Raw genomic sequence first — 20553 nt, forward strand, 5'->3', positions numbered from 1 at the left:
TAATTATATTGAACTTTATTCTAAAGCTGAAAATTCAAAATAGGCCTATCATTTCAATCTCTGGTAGGCCTAAGTCTCTCATTGGACTAATAGAACATTATCTGACCATGGTTTTTCTATTTATAAGGCAATCTCTCTTAACCTTACGATATCAGTATACGTGTTCAAATCACAGCCTCTACATGCGAGGTCATATTTGATGACATTCAACGAATTCATATGTTTATAAAATTACATTCATTAAAAAAATATCAGTGATCGGACCATGTTCTAACTACTGAGAATAGTTTCTAGTAGCAAAATCCCATACTGTCGTACTTCACTGTAATTTTATGTTCACGCCTTAAATTCTACCTTTGAATCAGGGACACCGGGATGGTACGATAGGGTGCCTTTACCTCGCATTTATTGATTTTTCACCTATGTGTTTCACCTGTGGGAAATCCTGAACAAAAAAAAGGGGGAAAAAAGAAACAATTAACCAACTCACCATCATCTTCTCCGCGTTTTTCTTGTGGTGGTTTCTTAAATTCGTCTGAAAATAATAATTAAAAAAAATAATCGTCAAGCAACAGGCTTAATTTTCTTATATAAAGTAACGTTTATTCTTGAAAGTTTTACATACATGATAAGAAAAAAAAATAATGATTTTCAGTGCCGATGAATATCAACGATGAATTGATTACAGATTATACTGTTTTGATATTCTCTTAATCCTTACATACATCTCCAACTCCAAAAGAAAAACAAAATGAACATTGCAACACAGATCATGATTATTATTATATTTAGGCCTACCTAAACATTCTGGTAAATTTTGACTCCAAGTTCGATCTTCCCGGCAAGTTAACATAGAAAATCCTTTCAGTTTGAAATGTTCTTGACAAGTGAAATTAACCGATATGCCGGCGTAGTAGAACGCTTGTTGAGGAGCAAACGTACCATTTTGCACTTCACCTGGTGGATCGCACACGGCTACAGAAAAGAAAATGAAAATTACATGACAATAAAAATTTATATAGTCTTTGTAATAATGATAACTGCGTGGAGGTCGTGAGCATTTTTAAAATTTGAAATGCGGCCAGACTGAAGGTGAGGAGATCATGCTGAGAGTATTTAAATGGAGTTGCCAACACAGATTGAATTTTAGGTGATCTTGATTGTCCCCTGTTGCCAACGCAAACTGAGTCTTAGGAGGTCGGTAGGTTTCATTTTAAATCTGAAGTTGCCAATACAGATTGAATCTCAGAAGGTCATGAAGTTTCTTTCTTTGATTTTGAAATTGCCAACATAGATTGAACCTTAGGAATAAAAATACGTAGGCCCCTATTAATGTTTGTTTCATTGGCCATATAGGCCTACATACGTTTGCATTCTATCTCTGGTTCAGTCCATCTGCAGTTTCTTTGACATGTGATTTTCTCTGTTTCTCCAGATTGTGGCTGGTAACCTGGGGCGCAAGAGATATTAACCTGTTCATTTGGCGCGTAATTCTCTCTGTCGGGATATAACAACACGTTGGTTAACTGGATTGGCCGAGTACAATTACCTGCAAAAATGTTGTACAATGTGCTTAGAAATTTCACAAGGGGAGGGAAGCAAGAGAGAGGTAGAGGAGGAGAAGAAGAAAGAGAAGGAGGAGAAGAATTCCAGGATGTTATTAAATATGGAATTTGAAGAATTGAAAAGAAAACTTACTTCTGCAGATGAGACCGGCACGACGTTGATCACCCTTTGCGCAAGTGTCACCAAGCATGGATTCACACTCGTCTAGTGACGATTCATTGCCATAACATTTGAAAAATCGCACGTTTATTGGCACCGAAGCAACAGTCCTACCACGATATTTGGTCTCTGCTAATGCATCCTGTGCTGGGCACGAATACAGTTGATTGCAAGCTACACTTGCTTCAGATATATCCCACGTTAATGGACACACTGTTCCCCATTTTTTGTCAGATAGATACTTCTCTAGCATGCCACTTCTTGTACCCAACGTATTCTTTGTTAATCGTATATCTAGAAATAAATAGGATATTTCAAGAATTTAAATTTTCATATAGCCTAGTTTATTTAGCTCTATTCGTTATCGTACGGGAAACATAGTCATAAGGAATGAACTGAATCAATATCAAATGGCTCTTTTCAATGCCTGTGTGAAAAAATAAATAAAAATTATATAGGCTTGTTTATAAAATGAGTATAATACTAAATAATAATAATTAATTAGTTATGAAGAAATAACATGGTTTTTTTTTAATCGTTAGGCCTATATTTAGAGGTTGGTAACAGAATTGTTAAAGAAATATTTAAATAAGCGGCACATAGTTATGGCAACACCGTACTTCGTCGTTTCGCTTTAGTGTCACATGGATGACCCTGGACCGAAACACAATACACCTTACCTTGGCATTGTACTCTAGCAACGTCGCTACATGAATCTCCGTTTGTGGTACTAGGTTCTCGATCTATGAGTTTTATACAATTTTCACATTTATTGCAATTACCCTCCATACATTTCCAGTCAATGACTGCCAACTTCATGGATGTACCGACCCCGGCCGGTTCGGACGACACGCTCTTTGCTAAACTCCCGATATGATTATGTCGCTTACATACAGTGTTGGCACCTTCTTTTGGCCATATCTTCCCGCAGATTGAATACCATTCTTTGCGATATTTCACTCTAACGAGTGAATTTAGACCTGGAAAGCTTTCCAAACAGAATAGGCCATTATATCTATCTGAAATATATAGAAAATATATATAAAATCCGTTTTAGAATTTAGGACAAGAGCCACAAATAGTTGCAACAAGTTAGATGATACTGTGTGTCACAGCATATCCTTAAAAGCTTCAAGCTTTATCCGAAATGGAATAACTTGCTGTATTCATTTTTTTTTCTTTTTTTTTGTTATCTCATTGTAACTGGTAATTGTAAGTATACAGATATATTTCCGAAATAAAAAGAGAATGAATGAATGAATGAATATGTATATCATCTGTCTCTTATACACATCTAGATGTGTATAAGAGACAGCCCCAAGAATGCGATATGTTTGATGTTGTCAGTTACACCATTATTGGAATGAAGCACTGTAAATCTAACTTATAATACAGTATATTGGCAACTTTAAAAGTAGGCCTCCTATGCCTATTAGCTGAAAATCTGACAAATATAGTACAATTTCCTGATATATTAAATATTTGTTAAAATGTAATTGACATAATCACATAAACAGTATAAAATAAATTTATAAAATGAATTTAAATACAGTATGACAAAATATGAGTTAGGCTTATTTCGAGGGGCGTTAGTAATAACACGAGACATGTCTCGTGATTGAACAGATACCCATGGGATTCTTTTCGAGATGGGCCTCTTTTCGTGGCTGTATTTGGAAAATAAATAAAGGGCTACAATTGAAGATGGGCTTCTTCTCGAGGTTAAGCTCACTGGGCTTCTTTTCGAGGTTTTTAGAGCTAATTAGACAGGCCTACGTCTCAATCACCCGGTATGGTCTGTATTGTATTTTTGAGGGCAGCATTCAGCAATCAAATTTATGAGGGCGCTATAACCAATGTTGTGTTCGGGAACAAGATGTGTCTGCAGAAGAAGGAACTCATGAATTGACCTATAAATGCGTCGAATGTTCAACTTTAGAGTTACATGAGAGGTTTGATTGCTAGGCACATCTGTTAAAGCTTTGCATAGAAAACCATACAATAAACGGATTTGATTTTTATTCGTTATATCTGGTTCTTGTAACGGATTTAGGCTGATGTAAGCTTCGTGACGTGTTTATGTCCACGACGAAACAAGATGGCGTCTTCCACAACACACACAACACTGAAAGTACAACTACAGATGGAGCATATCCGAACTGCACTAACAAAAGGCAGTGTTGTCATTAAAGCAATTTGTGGAGGACTTCTGTTTTTTTACTTCACGTCAATCTTTGTCGAAAATGAAACTCTTTTGAAGACGCTATCCGTCACACCGGGGTTGGTGTTTCCTCCAAGTTTTCGAGTGTGGACACTTCTGACACACCCATTCGTTGAAACTCATATCTGGAATGCAATATTAGGTGTACTAGCTGTAGTTATATGTGGAAAGTTTGTTGAACCCGTGTGGGGAGTACTAGAAATGTTGATATTCTTCAGTATAGTTACAGTGGGCTCTGCGGTCACTTCATCATTGATATACCTTTTCATCTACATGGGATCCTCGAATATTTACTATCTTTTCGACACACATTTTTTTGGGATGACCGGTGTAATAGCTGGGACAACGGTTGCATTAAAGCAAGTGATAGGTGACCAAGAACTGCCAACTGGTCCCATAAAAGTATATGTCAAAGACATCGCTCTTTTGCATGTCTTAATATCCATAATTCTGAAGCTAGTTGGCTTGGTGTCTGGAACCTATCCATGTTTGGTTGTTTCAGGTACTGTTGTGCATTTATCATATTATATGTAAATTGTTTTATTTCTTTATAGCATACACGCTGTAGGCCTACCTATGCAAATAAGTGGCTACAGTACGTACAAGTTTTATACTGTAGCACTCTGTCGCCACTATCCAAACCTTGAGTGATACTCCAGCCGGAGTTTTTCAATTACTCTATCAAGATCATGATCAAGATGAGCATTTCTTGAAATGTGGTGCCTACTGTAGACCTTTTCATATACTTATTGTTGAATGCACATGCCCATATTCATAGTCATAACATAAACCTATGTCGAGTGTATGTTTGTTTATGTCAATTGGCCTTGATATGGGCATGTGCAGTTCAAACTATGAATTGGCCTTATGTTACATTCTGAAGCCTTTAAGGAACTTTCTGCTTACACCATCTGTCATAATATGACCTTTGGCATATCAGGTTGTTCTGTGTATGAGGCTACCTAACAGCAAAGTTGGTGATTATAGGATAGAACTTTTATGAACAGTTGCTGTCAGGAATGAAAGTACATTATATAATTTATCAATTTTTTTTGCACATCATTAGAAAAAAATGTTATACATGTCTCTCTCTAATTAAAGACCCTCTCCAATTAAAGACAAAATCTGCAATTAGAGACCACTTTTCTGTGGTCCCATCATATAAACAAATGTCTTTTATTTTTATTATTCTATTCTAATTAGAGACCAAAGTGTTAAAGACCACGTGGCAACCCCATTCCCAAAAGTGGTCTTTAATTGGAGGGAGACCTGTATGGTTGTATGATAATTATCTATAAAATATAAGGCAATAAACACTTTCTCACCTATGGATGTTTGTGCTAAAAAGAAATTACTGTAGAAATAGAACATTCTTTGTTGAAGACTACTTACAATATACAACTGATACAAGTACATATTCTGAGTAACGGCATTGTGTTAATGTTATTTATACAGGAATCTTAGCAGCTTGGATATATTTGAGGTTTTATCAGAAACAGGGAGACAGCAAGGTTCGAGGGGACATGTCAGATTTATTTAGTTTTGCCAGTTTCTTCCCAGAAATTGTCCGACCTCCTATCGCTGTGGTTTCTAATACAGGTACTGTATGTAAATCGTTTAAAGTATTTTTGGATTAATCATGCACTGCAGATCATTTTAGGTGTTTCTTAACACATTGACTGCCAGACCTTTTTTAAAGGGTTCCTTCCCGTATGTCAAAACAAGTTTACAGTACATGTACAAACATACTTTTTTGGAATTTTATCTAGTCATATATCATCGAAATGATGTGTCTAATAAATTGGCGGGAAAAAATTTGTTGACGACACTGTGATAGCACTTTTTATTGACTATGCCAAGTGCAAGTTATCTTGTCCGCTTTTTACGTGGGTTGGTACTGTACAGTATATGTTCAAATGGTGTCCCCACATATGCCATTTTTACGTTATTGTCTAGGTGTATCTTCACTGAACTACCAACCGTTGAGTCTGTGGTTCTACAATGTATAACAAAGAAGTTATAAATGCTAGAATGTTACCCTGATTTTGACGAGTATACTCGTCCCTGGCGCCCTCTGCAAGAACTTGCGGGCGAGTATACTCATCGCTGGTCCAACATGTTAACAAATTTATTAAGAGTTTAATTTTTTTATGTAGTTCATGGGTTCTTGGTTCGAATCAAAGTGTGCAAGAAACAAGTACGGAAGTACGATGTTGGAGCGCCCTCAGCCATCACAATCACCTTACCCGGCACAGATCCTGCTGATGCAGAAAGGAGAAGGTACTGTAAATAATCATTAAGAATTTTAAAATTTCAGCAAAAATCTGGTTTCGCCCTTGGGTCAACAAGTGTTTGTTATCGTCTGTGTTTTCTGTATGCAAATTTCTAACTAACATTGATCGTGCATGTGCGATTTGGCCTGGTCTTCAGACATTTCTAAACTTGGTTCTAAAATTTGTTATTTATGATGAACAGTAGTCAATCTAATCTAAAGAGGGCCATTGTTTCTAAAAGCGTAGGATCAAACAAATTATTAGGTAGTTTTCGCCGCACGACGTTAACCTTAACTTTAACGTTAGTACCCGACATGCAGCACGATAGCTCCACCCCTTTTGTAAACAAATCGAAATATGGATGCGCAAACCCGTAACGTACCTCGAGCACGTAAAATCCTGAAATTAACGTACTCCGCATTGAAGATGAATAAATTATGACGTCATCCGTTAAGGTTAACGTCGTGCTGCGAAAACTGCCTATTTACTGTACTGTACCAGTATTTACAAGACATGTATGATGGCCTAGTATTATGTTCCGTTGTTCTTGGTTGGCTGTACAGCACTTAAGCTAAATGCTAGGCTTATTTTTTTTTTCTTGTCTGTTTTCGATTTTGGAAATTCCCAAACTTGGAATACACCACATGGACTGGCTGCTTTGCATCAGCAATATCCAGTAGTTGCAATCATCATCTTTCCATCAGTGATTATAGAGTATTTGTGATTGGCTACAGTAGGCCCTTTATTGAAAATTGCAAAAATACGAAACTGATATTTAGCAAGACACATGAACTCACAGGAAGTCTATTTTAAGACAGTGCTTCTGTCTGGTAAACTCCCTTTATGGTGCATTAAATGTAAAAGATCGTGGCAAAATCCAGCACTTACAGAACAAGACTGCTAGATTTGTTTTCACCTTACCTGCATGCACTCGTTCAATCCCTTTTCCCAACCAACTCCATTGGCTCCCGGTGCACCATGGAATAACATTCAAAATACTCCTACTCATTTACAAATTGCTCAAGAACACTGTGCCATCGTATTTAGCTTATTGGAAGTGTGCACCCCAACTTGCTGTACAAGATCTTCTGCAGCCATCACCCAGATCTCACACAGAGAACAAAGAAACATGCCATTGATATGGCCTTCAACTTCTCTGCAACTGCTCCAAAGCATTGGAACTCCCTCCCACAGGCATTAAGGGACTCTTTATCTGTTCACGATTTCAAAAAGAATATGAAAACCTACTCGTTTTCATTACTATGACCTTTTTACATTTTCCTACTGTAGTGCTTTGTATCAACTGGAAAAAGGCTCTTTACCAAATGATTCTACCATAAAACAACCATGCCATAAAGTACCTTACTATAAATGTAAAAGGATGCAGACGATTAGCATGGGTGCTCATTTTTCTGAAAACACTTGGCAGGAAGTTCAGATGGTTTACAATGTGCTTTATTGCCTAAATGCTTCCTAATCAAGGAACTGAAAGCGGAGGTGGTTTGCAGATAATAAGTATTTCTATATGACTGCTCTAAATCAGCACAATGACAACTGTGTTTGCAGATTAAAAAAAAAAAACACACTCTACATGATACATTTAACATAACCTAAGTAAATACAATGATTTTGAAAGACTTCCTAATATTGTAGGTCAGTGCAAGGTGTTATTACCCCTCTTGCAAGCGCCTCTCGCAAGTTGCCAAAACAACACTATACCAGGACATGCGGCAGCATTGCACACAAACTATTGTCAATTACTAAAATTTCCATGCTGATGTAGATTATAGATTCTTCTTTATATTTTTCTATAGTATTTTTATATTTACCTACCTATTTATATATTTGTATGTAATGCATGAGGGCCTCTTTGGGTCAGCTTCACTGTAAGAACACCCTCATGAAATATTGTTGAATAAATAAATAAATAAATAAATTTAGCAAACTGAACTATACAGCTTTTTAATAAATTGCATTTATCTTTGCTTTGTGAACTGTATATCTAATTTTAACAAGTATAGTGCCAGTATCTTGGCTAACTAGATGACAGACCACAGGGTTAATTTTTTAAATTTGTGGAACAAATATAAAAATTCAATATTCTTTGATATACTTTCGTATGACATAATTACTTTGTCTCCATACCATATTGTAATTTTTTGTTTTTTGCATAGGCAACTCGCTTTGAAGGCTTTGAATGAAAGATTAACAAGGGTGGAGCAACAAACAGACTGGCCTAGCATGGATGACCAACCAAGTACATCGGATGATGCTAGTCTCCCTCCAAGCTCAAAAGAAGACGCAGCAGCTGATAAACAAGATGTTCTCATTGACATGGAGGAAAGCTCTGCAGCCACGGTCAGCACGTGACAATGTCACGTGACCCAGACCTATGAAAAACTCATGTGATAGTAATATGATCGGTTACAGTATTTATATACTTGTAGACAAAGAGAAATGTATGGAACTTATATTTCTATTTTAATTGGTTGTTAAGCTCTTGGAATTCAAACACGGTTATTAATGCGACAACTACTGTAGCCTCACTTGTAAAGACATAAAGACAACATGCCTGCACAGGCTCACCTCACAAAATTTATATTCTATTTAAATGTACTGTAATAGTGAGTAATACCTGTTGGGTTTGTTGATTCAGTTGATTCAAAGCTGCTCTATAAAACATCAAATGTATGTAAAAATATATATTATATTATGTTAAAATATATTGTGGTTTAGCATAAAATACTAGAGCCCAGAACAGGTTCTCTGGGCCCTGCAACACCCTTGAGTGAGTATGGTATGGGAAAGTGCTACATTGGACGTGGTCCCCTAAGCATCCAACTATGTGTTAAGCCTGGCTCTCACTGCGTTTTACGACCTTCGTGTGACGGTGCGACAAATCCAAATTCGCTCTATGTGAGCGCTAGAAGACGCAATGCTGTCTGCTGATTTGCTAGTGACAGCCTAAACGGACAGTCATTAAAAACGATTTGTTCGCATGCATCGTCGCTTTGCGTTCTTAATAGAATTGCGTCAGCAGACGACCATCAGACACTGTAAGTGCCTGGGGCCAGATTTATCAAACTAGAAATCAGCTTAAATTCATCTATAAGTCAAATTTATCCATTTTGCTTAGCTTAAAAATTGCTTAAAATTAGAAAGTCGATTGTACGTTGGCGCCATCTAAGATGATTTTTAAGCCAAGATTTTGCTAAGATTGGATCATAAATCAGCCTAAGATATTTATTTTATTTAAGATTTTATTTGGGACATCTTAACTTTTTTGACTTAAGACATTTGCTAAGCTGAGATTGATGAAGCCTGGGCCAGGCTTTAAATGTCAAACTATGGACAGAGTCACTACTTCCACACTGCACATAATCACCAAATACATCAGCATCTGAAGACCAAGTTATAAAAATACTTCGCCACAAAATGCCAGCCAACGCATGAGCTACACTACCAAACATGCACACAAGTACTGTAACTTGAAGTACTGTACTCAAGTGTAATTATAACAACTTTTATTGGTACTGTACTGTATATGAAACTCTTCATTTTTATTTTTATAGCACCTATATTTGCAGTTACAAATTGCTAAAGCTTTGGGACACTTGTATTGTCAAGTATTATTTATGGAGGTGAAATCTTTTGATTCTGTTTTTCAGCTATTAAGTATTATGTACAGAATTGGTGACATAAAAATAGGCAAAATAATTAAAATAATAATGTTAATAAATACTGATTCTCTTCATGTTATCAAAGATTGATTTTAAATTGATGAAATATTAATGGATAAATTTTAAAAATATACTGTATTTTATTTCATGAAGTAATTGAGATTAAGCGAAATCTCAGTATGTTGCTGTTTTGACTAGGCATTAAAATATTAGCCAATCAAAAATTACCACAGCAGAATCCATAACTTGACCAGTATATAATTTACCTATACAGTACCTGTCAGAACTGACTGCTGTAGGGAATCACTTGCTGTACCACTCACTATACATGTACTTTTTAAATTAATCATTAAAAAAAATATTTTGCAGAGGGGCTTTCAGCTGTTTTTTGTTCCTAGAATTACTTTTTGTTTTTATGTTTTCTATTCACCTTATTCTAATTGACACAATTTGAAAAAAATATATATAATTACGCTGAATATTAAAAGATTTTCATTTGGTTGGCGTTATTGTACACATCCTAGGATGAAGAGTTATTGAAAACAATGTCCACATTAATTTTCATGGGACAAATATTGTATCTCATTATACAGTAGTCATGTCGCACACATCTATAGTCAAATGACATCTACCGTGTTTGTCCGATATAAATACTTGCCGCAAGAGCCATTTGAAAAGGATTTATAATTTTTTTATTTAGTGTGTTGATATTTTTTTTAAATTTTTTTTTATAAAGTTGTGAATATTTTGGGTGTTTTGTTATAGAATTTAAACACTGTATAATCATCTCACAGTAACTCAAATAGTATAATTTTAAACAACAGTTTACATATCGAACACAACAATAGCGTTTGTATGGTGGTGTTTGTTTTCAGTTTTCTAAATACAGTATTTTAATAAAGATAATTTGATTTATACCACTATCTTCCAGTACGAAAGGTATTGTATGTTAATAAATCTTGTTTTCACATTCATTATCTAACAAATGCCGAAGAGAATATAATAAACAAATTTTTATTGAAACATTTGAGATAAAAATATTGTACAGTTACATAATATGAAAGAATAAAACTAAACTGAATAAACTTTGATTATTTAAAAATTATTTGCTGTCAAGTGTAGGGATAGTTATTTACTATACTTCATACATTGTTATTCTATTAGTGAATACTCTACTTTTCCTTTACAAAGCATCTTTCCCGATCCACAGTGATTGTTGTTGCCATATCAACCACACCAGGTACCCATTTACACTCCTTTGCAGATCAAAGCTACAAGATGTACGTACAGCGATGGATGAAATGGTGTACCATAAATGCTCGAATAAGTGCCGCAGCGGTTATAAAATTTTTTTGGAGGTTTCAGTACAGCGCTTATTCGAGAGAAGCGCTAATAAAAAAATATTGGCGTAGCGCTTTCATGCCCGTTCCTATCTCTCATATTCCCATAGTACGGTAAGCCTATCGTAGGTCCAATGTCATCGTAAATAAACGTTAAGAAATACTTGTCTTCATTGTGTTATTTATTCATTTTAACACTGTTTCTCAAAGTGTTTCATTAAACACACTAGTATAATAATACTCTCGATTAAGCGCCTCGGCTCATAGCAAAAAAATCATGTTTGGTGGGACGCTTATTTAAGCATTTATGGTGATGCAAGTATTACTTCTTTAGAAAAACACAAATTCAAACCATTTAGAAATTGTTTATATTTTAACATCATAACAGACTTTTGGTTCATAGTACAGTATTTTACAAAAAAAACAACCCAAATATTTGAAAGATATAAAGGGCAAATTATTTTAACTTGATGCAAAATAGAACTTACAGTAAGTACCTGTTAGAGTTTCAGATCAGATACAGAAAAAACCAAACAAGCAAGTAAACATTAGGTACAGTATCTACATTTTAAACTAAACAAAGGATATACAGTATATTGCTTTTCTGAAAATGCTAAGCATGTTATTATTTAATTAGAAAATAAAGTTGCAAGTCTATTAACTAGAAAATGATGGACACAATATCTTTAAAAAGCAGACTACACTTAAAAATGTTCATACATGACATATTGTTGTGGTAGAAGTAGTTACTCTACATGTAAAAGTATAATAGTAAGAATTACAATGGTCTACAGTTTTACTGATAAAAATAATGCAACCATAATTTTCCCAAAATTGTTTGACAAAATGCTTTCAAGCATCAGTAATACAGTAGTAATCACATGATAATATAATATTGCCATTAAACACCTTTTTTAGTTTCTGACAAAGAATTATGTTTCAATTATTATTTTTTATCCAGTTTAGCACATACAAAATCCCAGATGTGCTTTTTACAATTGAAAAAATAATGAACAAAAATATAAAGTGTAATACTTTACAGTATCTATATATTTACCCAGCATGCAGTTAATAATGTAAAGAGCATCTATCTACTGAAAAATTTGTTTTAATCCAACAATTCTATTTCCAACTTTTTTTTTTTATAAAATGGATTAAAATGATGATGATGATACTAATTAATGCAGACAGTTAAAATCTGATTTTTGTTTATGCCTTTTAGAAGTTGATGCTAGAAAAAGACATGTTTTGAGACCAAGCATCAATGACTTCAATGGAACTTTCCGCCAAGGCTTGCCCCTTGGCGCAAACAATAGAGTAAACGTATATAAACATGTGCCCTTGTGGGACAACATGTACTTGTAGTACACGTTGAATCCCTGGCCTTGTACTGATTGGTCAGTTTGACACCCAAATACGGTTCAATCATAATACAGTTTGCCCTCCGAGAAGATCGCTTTTTTAAAGCACCAACAATCTATCTTAACACAAGGTAACCCTCTAATTGCAGACTGAGCACCCTAAATTTTCAGGTCCCAAAGGTGGTCTCAATTAGACGGTGAACTTTGATGTCCATTTATATGATTGTTCAATGTTGATCCGAAATTATGCCATTCAATGAATTCAGCATATTAATTTTAGCAAATTATTTTTTACATTTGTAAGAATTTTAAGATGCTACTGAACATTTGTGGATAGCAAAAAATATTTTATTTCATTTTCGTTGTGACCTCTATGACTCTTGGTTTGTCGATGACCTTCGCTTTGCGCTCTCCCTTTTCTACGATGCCTATAATCCATGCAGTATGGCCGTCAACTCGTTCTATTTCCTTACAGTACGCGGCTGCTTGTTCTCTTGGAAAAGCAATAAGTAGTCCACCTATATATAGGAAACAAATCCAAAGTGTTTAAAATAATACACTGCACACACAGTTTAGAATTACAACTTGCCGACAAAGATCAAAGCAAATTAAACCACACAGGATGGGGTGTAGGTAATCTAGTGACTGCATGGAGATTATGTTAATAGTAAATACTGATGATGCAGTGTTGCCTTAACATCAGAAACTTGACGGTCAGAATGTTTTTTGATGAGCAATAATTTTTAGAAATTATTCTTTGCTGAACTGAATTTTGCTGTCGCACAGAAACACCACAATGTAAATAACACAATAGATTCTATTCAGACGCTGTCACCTTCTGTGTATATAGGCTTTAAATGACAATTTACTTGCAATCAACTACAATATTGAAAAAAAAAACCAGAGAGAACCATGCTTGCTTTCTAATCCCAGGGTCATCTCTTCAATTCCTTTTTCTTACGACTAAAAACAACTCCACTCACTAAGCCTCATAAAGAGACTGCTGACAAAAGTATCACATTATTTCATATATTTAATAGGGCCCTGAATATCAGCCAATCCTCTAGGATACGCTGGAAGGGTCACCCTCTATAAATATGGTTAAAATTTTTTAAAAACCATGCACAGATTTAAACAATAACTCACCTGATGTTTCTGGTGAAATACCATGAGTGAGCTTGAACGTGTTACCGTAAGCGGAAAACTGCTGAATGGCAAACGGTTTTGCCACCGATGACATCTTGCCGATGACCGGTAGATTGTGTATAACAAAGTTGACTTCATTGCGTTGATTCTTGACCAATCGTTTCGCAGCACCAAGTATCCCGTAACCGTCTACGTTTGTAGCACCATGTGCATTGAATTTTCGCATTGTGTCAGCAGCTACAGAGAAGGCACCAATAAAATAATTATTTATTAAATCATCTTGTTATTATTTACTTATTTATTTGATAATCTTTTGAGAGGGTGGCTCTAACAGCAATACAGAAAAAACAATTTAAATATTGATGTTAAAAATGTAAACTACAAACAATGCAACAAAATATAAAATAAAATATAAAATTATTATTATTATCAATATTGGGGAGATGCACTTCTTTGTGGCAATTGCTTCACCCAGGCATAATTTTCCAAATTTGACAGTAAATGCAGAATAAATTGATTATTTGTACTGGCTTCTGGTGTATCCAAACAATGTACCACTTATGATTACAGCTGTTGACTTATACTACTTTATAAGTTTCATGAATCAAGCCAATGCATCTTGACAATGACTTCTCATGCTGACTCATGAATGTTTTTTTTTTTGAAAAATAAATGTATATGTTCACATTTTTTCATGCAAGCTTTTAACTTCCTGCATTGAATGAGTAAAGATTACCTTGTACATCAATTATCATCAGTCTAAAAATAATATTAAGTAAATATATTACCATTTTTATTTAACCTGGCCATATTGTACATGGCCTCCTGGTACGCCCTCTCAATATCCTCGGCAGCTGCAATGGGCTTGATGCGGTTCCACTTGTCTGTTAATTCCAGAAACTGATGCACTTGTACTGCAACACTGGTTCCAAGTGGTTTTGTCAAGACCAACACATCTCCAACAATTGCACTATCAGGCCTACAATTATAAAATAATTATTCCAATAAACATCATTCATAATTCTTACTGAACAATACTATTAATAAGATGAAACTTTTTTTATAACTTGCTTTGCAAACTTCTAAGGGTGGAAAAAGAAATAAAAATTTTTTTTTTTTTCTTATTTAGCGAGCAGTTCTTGCCAAACACATCCAGATGGAGGAGAAAATAATTTTATTGGTGAATGTAAAAAGTGAATAGGATGGTTAAATGCTTTAAATGTAGTATATAGTTCTGTTAAATTAGGAAGAAATATACATATCTTATTTTTGTAGATTAAAAATAAATTTACATTTTTTCGTGGTGGTGGGTGCACTAATTGGCCAAAAGTAATATTTTATTTTTATTTGAAATCATCATTATTGGTGAGCGACTGGTTTGCTAAACAAGGTATAAAAGTCTTGCCTAACAAAGAAAAAATATACAGATTTATATAAAATGTGTATTTTTTAGGATTAATTTTACTGGTAATATTTAAGCATTTAAGTTTTGTAAATGTATTTTATCAATTATTTCATTGCAGTCTAACATTAGGGCTGCTTGTTAGTCTTAGCTCTATGTTGATTAAAATACAGTACTACTATTACAAAAACACCTTACGTAATGATATCATGCGGTGGTATGATAACCGTCGTCGTTCCCCCAACAACGCACCACGGATTCAAGAAAGTGTGACCTGCGATGACATCGGTTTTGGCTTCTTTTGCTGTATCCTACATGTAAACAATATATTAATTCATTCAATGTGATTATGCAATATTTAAAAAATAATAACAATTACCAGTAGCTGTTTCTTTTTACTTACATCAGTTTACATGTACAGGAAGAAGTGCACAGCATGGTGAATTTCAACAGTGGACTGTAAGTAAATCTACAGTGTATTGAGTAAATGGCTAGCAAAAGTATATACTCTAATGCTTAGTTTGTGACTGTGTGGTGAACAGTTTAAAACATCTTACTTTGAAGCCTTGGATTATCAATGGAGCAATGGCCTCTCTTTCCTTGTCTGAGAATTTATTTGGAAGACCAAGTTGCATGACAATAGTGTCGCACTTCAAGATGCCAATGGCATATAGATCAGCCAGAGTACTCGAACATGCTATTTTACCCTAAAATGAATAATTAATAAAAAGATTAACATTATCAGACATTTTGAAAGTCTAGAAATGCTGAGAATCTGACTTGATTTTTTGTACTTATTCATTTTCTAACAATTACAAGTACAGTACCATCATATATGGGTCATCCACCAATGCTGGACTCATATTCGTACTTTGAATCATGCTGAAACCTCCATTGCATGGTCTTATCCCAATATGAGCACTTTCACCTAAAAAAAAAATAAATAACTATGATTTACAGTACATTAAATAAATTCAATTCAAAAATACATTCATTAACCAAACTGAATAAATCTAGGCCTAGGCCTATAGCAAAAGAATAAAATAAAATCAATTCAAACAAATAATCTAAAAAATACTGATGATGACATAATTAATGTCGAAATATTGAATCCCAACACGATGGCGTGTATTTCAATACTTGGAGTATGTATTATACTTTCTTATCTGAGATTAATCAGTGGACCTTTCGGTTTTTGGAAAAATACATTCATTAACCAAACTGAATAAATCTAGGCCTAGGCCTATAGCAAAAGAATAAAATAAAATCAATTCAAACAAATAATCTAAAAAATACTAACTAGGAATTTAGTCATTCATACTGTACTGTAGTAAGAACAGCAGAAGCTTGGTGGAAAGACTTGGCAGGCATAGCCATAGGCCTAGACCCCTACATGGAAACCTCAGTAGGACCTGGCCTACTCTATCTTAAGTTAGGCCTAGCCAATGAGTTAGTATATGGTCGATGCATATACAGTAGCCAATAGTTTAGTATTAATAGTATTAGTAGTAATATTTATTAATAGTATTGTCAATAGTAGGTAAGATGGTCCCTTCTTTCGAGACTTACCCGAGAACGAGATTCATTTTGTCAATAAAACTTGCTCCAACATGTACCAATCCATCTACGGCACATGAACAAAGCAATGCAATTTCCGATGGAGGGGTGTCCAAAATAATTCATTAAAAAATACAAACAAACTATAAAATTGAAACATTGTCCACTTATATGATACTACATACTCTGTATAACGAATAACATTTCTCCAAAGGAGAATCATAAATGATTCGTTAACAGAAGCAGACGGTATCGACAGCATTTTAAAAAACTACTTGATATCAGGGTACGAGAAGGCACCCAAGCCTACTCAAAATGACCTTTTCTATTAATGCTGTTGGAGCGCAGTTGTTTTAGATAAGATAGACTTGCTTTCTTTGTTCTTAGTAGATAATTGTTTATGCAGTAAGTGCTGCTGCACTGTTAGTATTCCTAATTAAGTTTTACCATGTTTCTTTACATTGCAAACAGTGTTTAATAATGTTAATTAATATTTAGGTTATGATGTTGTTCATGTCATGCTGTACTGTGTAATTTGCTAACCTGCTATTGAGCTGAACTTATCAGGCTGACCGGACTGTATTTATACCCGGCAAAGTAGTAAGTTTAGAGTTATAATTTTGAAGTTGATATTTAATAGAGTTTAGAATAATATTGTGAATTTAAAGGGATCGATTGTAACAATGATAATAAGACATCATGAACTAAGATTAACTATGCTATGGTTTGTACTACGGGAATTGCTCGATACCATTTGTTGATATTGAATACTGAATAGTTGATGATTGATTACATAAAGGTTAAAGGTCATATGTTGAATGTCATGATGCATAAAGATAATGAAAGTTTTATGCTGCTGTTTTGGATTTATATTGTATTTTGAGTTCTAATGATGCTTTTCTGTATTTATAGAATTGAATGAGATAGTTTAAAATAAAGGGATTCATCTCGAACCTAACTGTGGTATTCATACAGTGTTTGTTGCTAACCGGCGTAGTCATCTAAACTTTTCCGCACAATTGCTGTATTTGTTCATTTGAACGTGATTTAAGTTACTTTAAGTCGATTGTTGTCCCAAAATTTACCACACAAAAGATGTGTATAAGAGACAGATATAGTACATGTCATTCTTATTTCAGACAGGGATAAGGACATGGTACATGATCATTGTTATGCGAAGTTCGAAGGAATGTGGTTGTCAATTTTAGCAGAAGCAGAAGAATGAAACAGAAGAAATGGTCCAAATGGAACCAGAAGACAATCATCAGCTAAAGAGTATGAATAGCGGTGTTTACATAGACCAGGGAGTTGTTATTTATAAGGAGTCACAACAACATCCTCTCTTTTGATCAGTCTACTTTTCCGACAAGATAACGAAAGCAGAGTGGTAGATAGCGACGAGGTCCAATTACCGAATATGAGCACTGTCTCTTATACACATCTAGATGTGTATAAGAGACAGGACCTATACTTGATAAAATAACAATAATGGCTTATATAGCTGCAGGGCTGATATATGTCAATAAACTAGAATACTGTACAATCGACAAATCTATCTACATAACATACAATAATAAAATTGAGCGGTTCCGATGCGAGTAGTTAATTGATGAGAATAAAAATGTATAAATAAAACAATTTTATTTTTGTAATCTTGAATCTATTTGTTTATATTCTACCCGTAACCCAATGGAACTGAATCTTATTTATTTATATATCTATATGTATAAGTTTTTTTCTTTGTTATTCTTTATATTAATGCAGAAAATCTCCTTTCCTCAATTGTTGTACACTTGATACAAATCCAATAGGCCTACCAATTTTCTTTGTTATTCTTTATATTAATGCAGAAAATCTCCTTTCCTCAATTGTTTTACACTTGATACAAATCCAATAGGCCTACCAAATGGAATGAATTCTGAACTGACAATTTTATCTTCCGTGGGAGTCACACCCACATTTATTTTGTCAGTATATATTTTTAAATTTTCCATTTTTATAACAGATACATAATTTAAATAGGTATACGGCCTATTATATTAACATATAATAATAATAATATAGCATAATAATAATAAATAAAAATAATTATTCTTAATATTATTATCATGTGTAATAAATAGTGCAATTTTGTACATTAAATATTACTATTAACAAAACATATTTTTCATTTTTATTATATACAATTGTTAAGTTAATTAGACTTCACGTGGAGTGCCTTGAATACTTTAGAATAAGTCTCTCGATTATAATTATAAATTATTGAGCTTACACTCCCAATGATACGGTGTATCAAAACCAACAAAATTACATTAAGAAGCACAAACACAATATTTGAAAGAACCTTCCTTTCATTTTTTTTATCTATTTATTTACCATTGAATCACAAAAAGCGGTACTACTGCCATTTATTTATTTATTTATTTTCATAGAAAACATCTCAAAATACCATCTTTAAAAACATTATTCATAAGAAGTTAACTAGCTTTGTCTCTGGGCTAAAACATAACATAACTACAGGATCAATACAAATAAAAAAAAAAATTAAAATTAAAATAATAAGAGTCAAAAACACATGAGTATAAAAAATACAAAGCAGATACAGTAATAAATACAGTTATTGTAGAATAATAGGCCTATACATACAATAGGCATACACGCAGGATGAAATGTAACGTACTGTACGTAGTGAATGTTGTAGAGGTCAAGGTTGAACGCGTTTCTGGAGACGTGAATGCGTTACAGAACCTCAATGTCCACCGCATTACCTTCCGAAGCACGGCGGAAAAACCTGTAAAAAAAAATCATTTTTACCATATTTTGGATAATTACCGTACTAAAAGTTGGTTTCTATTGATTATTAAGTAGTTTTCTACTCTCGTGTGGTAATATTTTTATCATTTTTGCACCCGTGTGGTCGCGAGTGGTCCCGTGTGGTCGCGAGTGGTTGCGAGTGGTTCCGTGTGGTATTTAGTAGGACCCTACTCAAAATGAAGTGCAGTTCAGATTCAGTGCAGTGAGAATTGTTTGTCTGTGTACTACTATGCCGCAAACAACTTTAAAAGGGAACTTACCAAGTTGTGGCATAATAGATTGAGGCTGGTCAAGTAAGCCCATAGCATTTTGATCCTGGGAAAGAAGTTCATTTTCTTCGTCTTTGAATATCTTTAAAAGCTTATCGGATGATTCTTCACGCAATGAGCATGCAGAACCTTTCAAGTCCACAGATTTAGACATGCGAAAGCTCTTATCTAAATCATGGTCTTCTGGATTAAATGCAGGTCTCTGTGCCATTTTCAGATTTCTACGATAACTCAGGTATGTAAAGTTAAATACAATCTTCGTAATAACGAAAAAATGCCAGCCCTTGTAGATGCAAATTAAAATTATTTTAAGGTAGCCAAAAGTCTTTTCCAGCTTTTACGCTATAATCCCCGCGCTAGGGTCAAAACCTTACCCAGGATCTGCAACAGCTTGACCTAAGCTTCCCACAATGCACCATTTTGACGCCCTCGTACGAGGTTAGAGTATATTGTACGTTTGTAAAATGATTATTTAATCAATTCTCATAAAAATAAATTAACTAAAGCCATCTCTTATACAGAAAAATGATGAATTTAATTGTTAAAATATAATATGACGTTCTAGTATTTTATTGACTATCAAAAAAGTGTTTTATACCCACCAAATTGTATAAATATTTCCCACCAGCTTGGGGCGTCTGTCACATTTATGTAGTAGCTAAAGGGGCTTCACCATATTCCTGTAGCCCTTCGATTAATTAAAGCAGCTCTTCTCAACTTTTTCCCGGGACCCACTTGGTGATTGATCTTACACCGCGACCCAGC

The 20553-nt window shown here is 34.3% G+C and overlaps 3 protein-coding genes across 3 annotated transcripts; 1 reads left to right on the top strand and 2 right to left on the bottom strand.

Annotated features, from left to right (window-relative positions):
* Positions 1-295: 295 nt before the first annotated feature.
* On the bottom strand, positions 296-2758 carry LOC117124151 (scavenger receptor cysteine-rich domain superfamily protein-like). The gene is made up of 5 exons (XM_033270298.1): positions 2406-2758; positions 1699-2019; positions 1367-1549; positions 799-975; positions 296-535 (listed from the first exon to the last, which is right to left on the bottom strand). The coding sequence occupies exons 1-5, from the start codon at positions 2542-2544 to the stop codon at positions 417-419; spliced, it is 939 nt and encodes a 312-aa protein (XP_033126189.1). The 5' UTR covers positions 2545-2758; the 3' UTR covers positions 296-416.
* Positions 2759-3573: 815 nt separating this feature from the next.
* On the top strand, positions 3574-9413 carry LOC117124153 (transmembrane protein 115-like). The gene is made up of 4 exons (XM_033270300.1): positions 3574-4448; positions 5402-5545; positions 6103-6226; positions 8394-9413. The coding sequence occupies exons 1-4, from the start codon at positions 3824-3826 to the stop codon at positions 8587-8589; spliced, it is 1089 nt and encodes a 362-aa protein (XP_033126191.1). The 5' UTR covers positions 3574-3823; the 3' UTR covers positions 8590-9413.
* A 1181-nt stretch (positions 9414-10594) lies between these two features.
* LOC117124152 (selenide, water dikinase 1-like) lies at positions 10595-20200 on the bottom strand. The gene is made up of 7 exons (XM_033270299.1): positions 19780-20200; positions 15976-16076; positions 15706-15855; positions 15347-15459; positions 14535-14725; positions 13747-13983; positions 10595-13118 (listed from the first exon to the last, which is right to left on the bottom strand). The coding sequence occupies exons 1-7, from the start codon at positions 19997-19999 to the stop codon at positions 12949-12951; spliced, it is 1182 nt and encodes a 393-aa protein (XP_033126190.1). The 5' UTR covers positions 20000-20200; the 3' UTR covers positions 10595-12948.
* Positions 20201-20553: the final 353 nt, after the last annotated feature.

This window comes from Anneissia japonica, unplaced genomic scaffold, assembly GCF_011630105.1.
Source record: "Anneissia japonica isolate Jap-2015-1 unplaced genomic scaffold, ASM1163010v1 scaffold3019_len273136_cov204, whole genome shotgun sequence".
Classification (NCBI taxonomy): domain Eukaryota; kingdom Metazoa; phylum Echinodermata; class Crinoidea; order Comatulida; family Comatulidae; genus Anneissia; species Anneissia japonica.

What these genes read in the sequence shown, in the direction of transcription:
- LOC117124152 (XM_033270299.1), bottom strand. Translation starts at nt 19,999, where the DNA reads ATGGCACAGAGACCTGCATTTAATCCAGAAGACCATGATTTAGATAAG. An exon ending in TGGATGACCCATATATGATG is followed by an intron (nt 15,856 to 15,975) that starts GTACTGTACTTG and finishes TATTCATTTTAG; the next exon opens with GGTAAAATAGCATGTTCGAG. An exon ending in GGCCAGGTTAAATAAAAATG is followed by an intron (nt 13,984 to 14,534) that starts GTAATATATTTA and finishes CCTTCTCTGTAG; the next exon opens with CTGCTGACACAATGCGAAAA.
- LOC117124153 (XM_033270300.1), top strand. Translation starts at nt 3,824, where the DNA reads ATGGCGTCTTCCACAACACACACAACACTGAAAGTACAACTACAGATG. An exon ending in TCCATGTTTGGTTGTTTCAG is followed by an intron (nt 4,449 to 5,401) that starts GTACTGTTGTGC and finishes TTATTTATACAG; the next exon opens with GAATCTTAGCAGCTTGGATA. An exon ending in CGCTGTGGTTTCTAATACAG is followed by an intron (nt 5,546 to 6,102) that starts GTACTGTATGTA and finishes TTTTTTATGTAG; the next exon opens with TTCATGGGTTCTTGGTTCGA.
- LOC117124151 (XM_033270298.1), bottom strand. Translation starts at nt 2,544, where the DNA reads ATGAAGTTGGCAGTCATTGACTGGAAATGTATGGAGGGTAATTGCAAT. An exon ending in TGCCGGTCTCATCTGCAGAA is followed by an intron (nt 1,550 to 1,698) that starts GTAAGTTTTCTT and finishes ACATTTTTGCAG; the next exon opens with GTAATTGTACTCGGCCAATC. An exon ending in AAATTTACCAGAATGTTTAG is followed by an intron (nt 536 to 798) that starts GTAGGCCTAAAT and finishes TATTATTTTCAG; the next exon opens with ACGAATTTAAGAAACCACCA.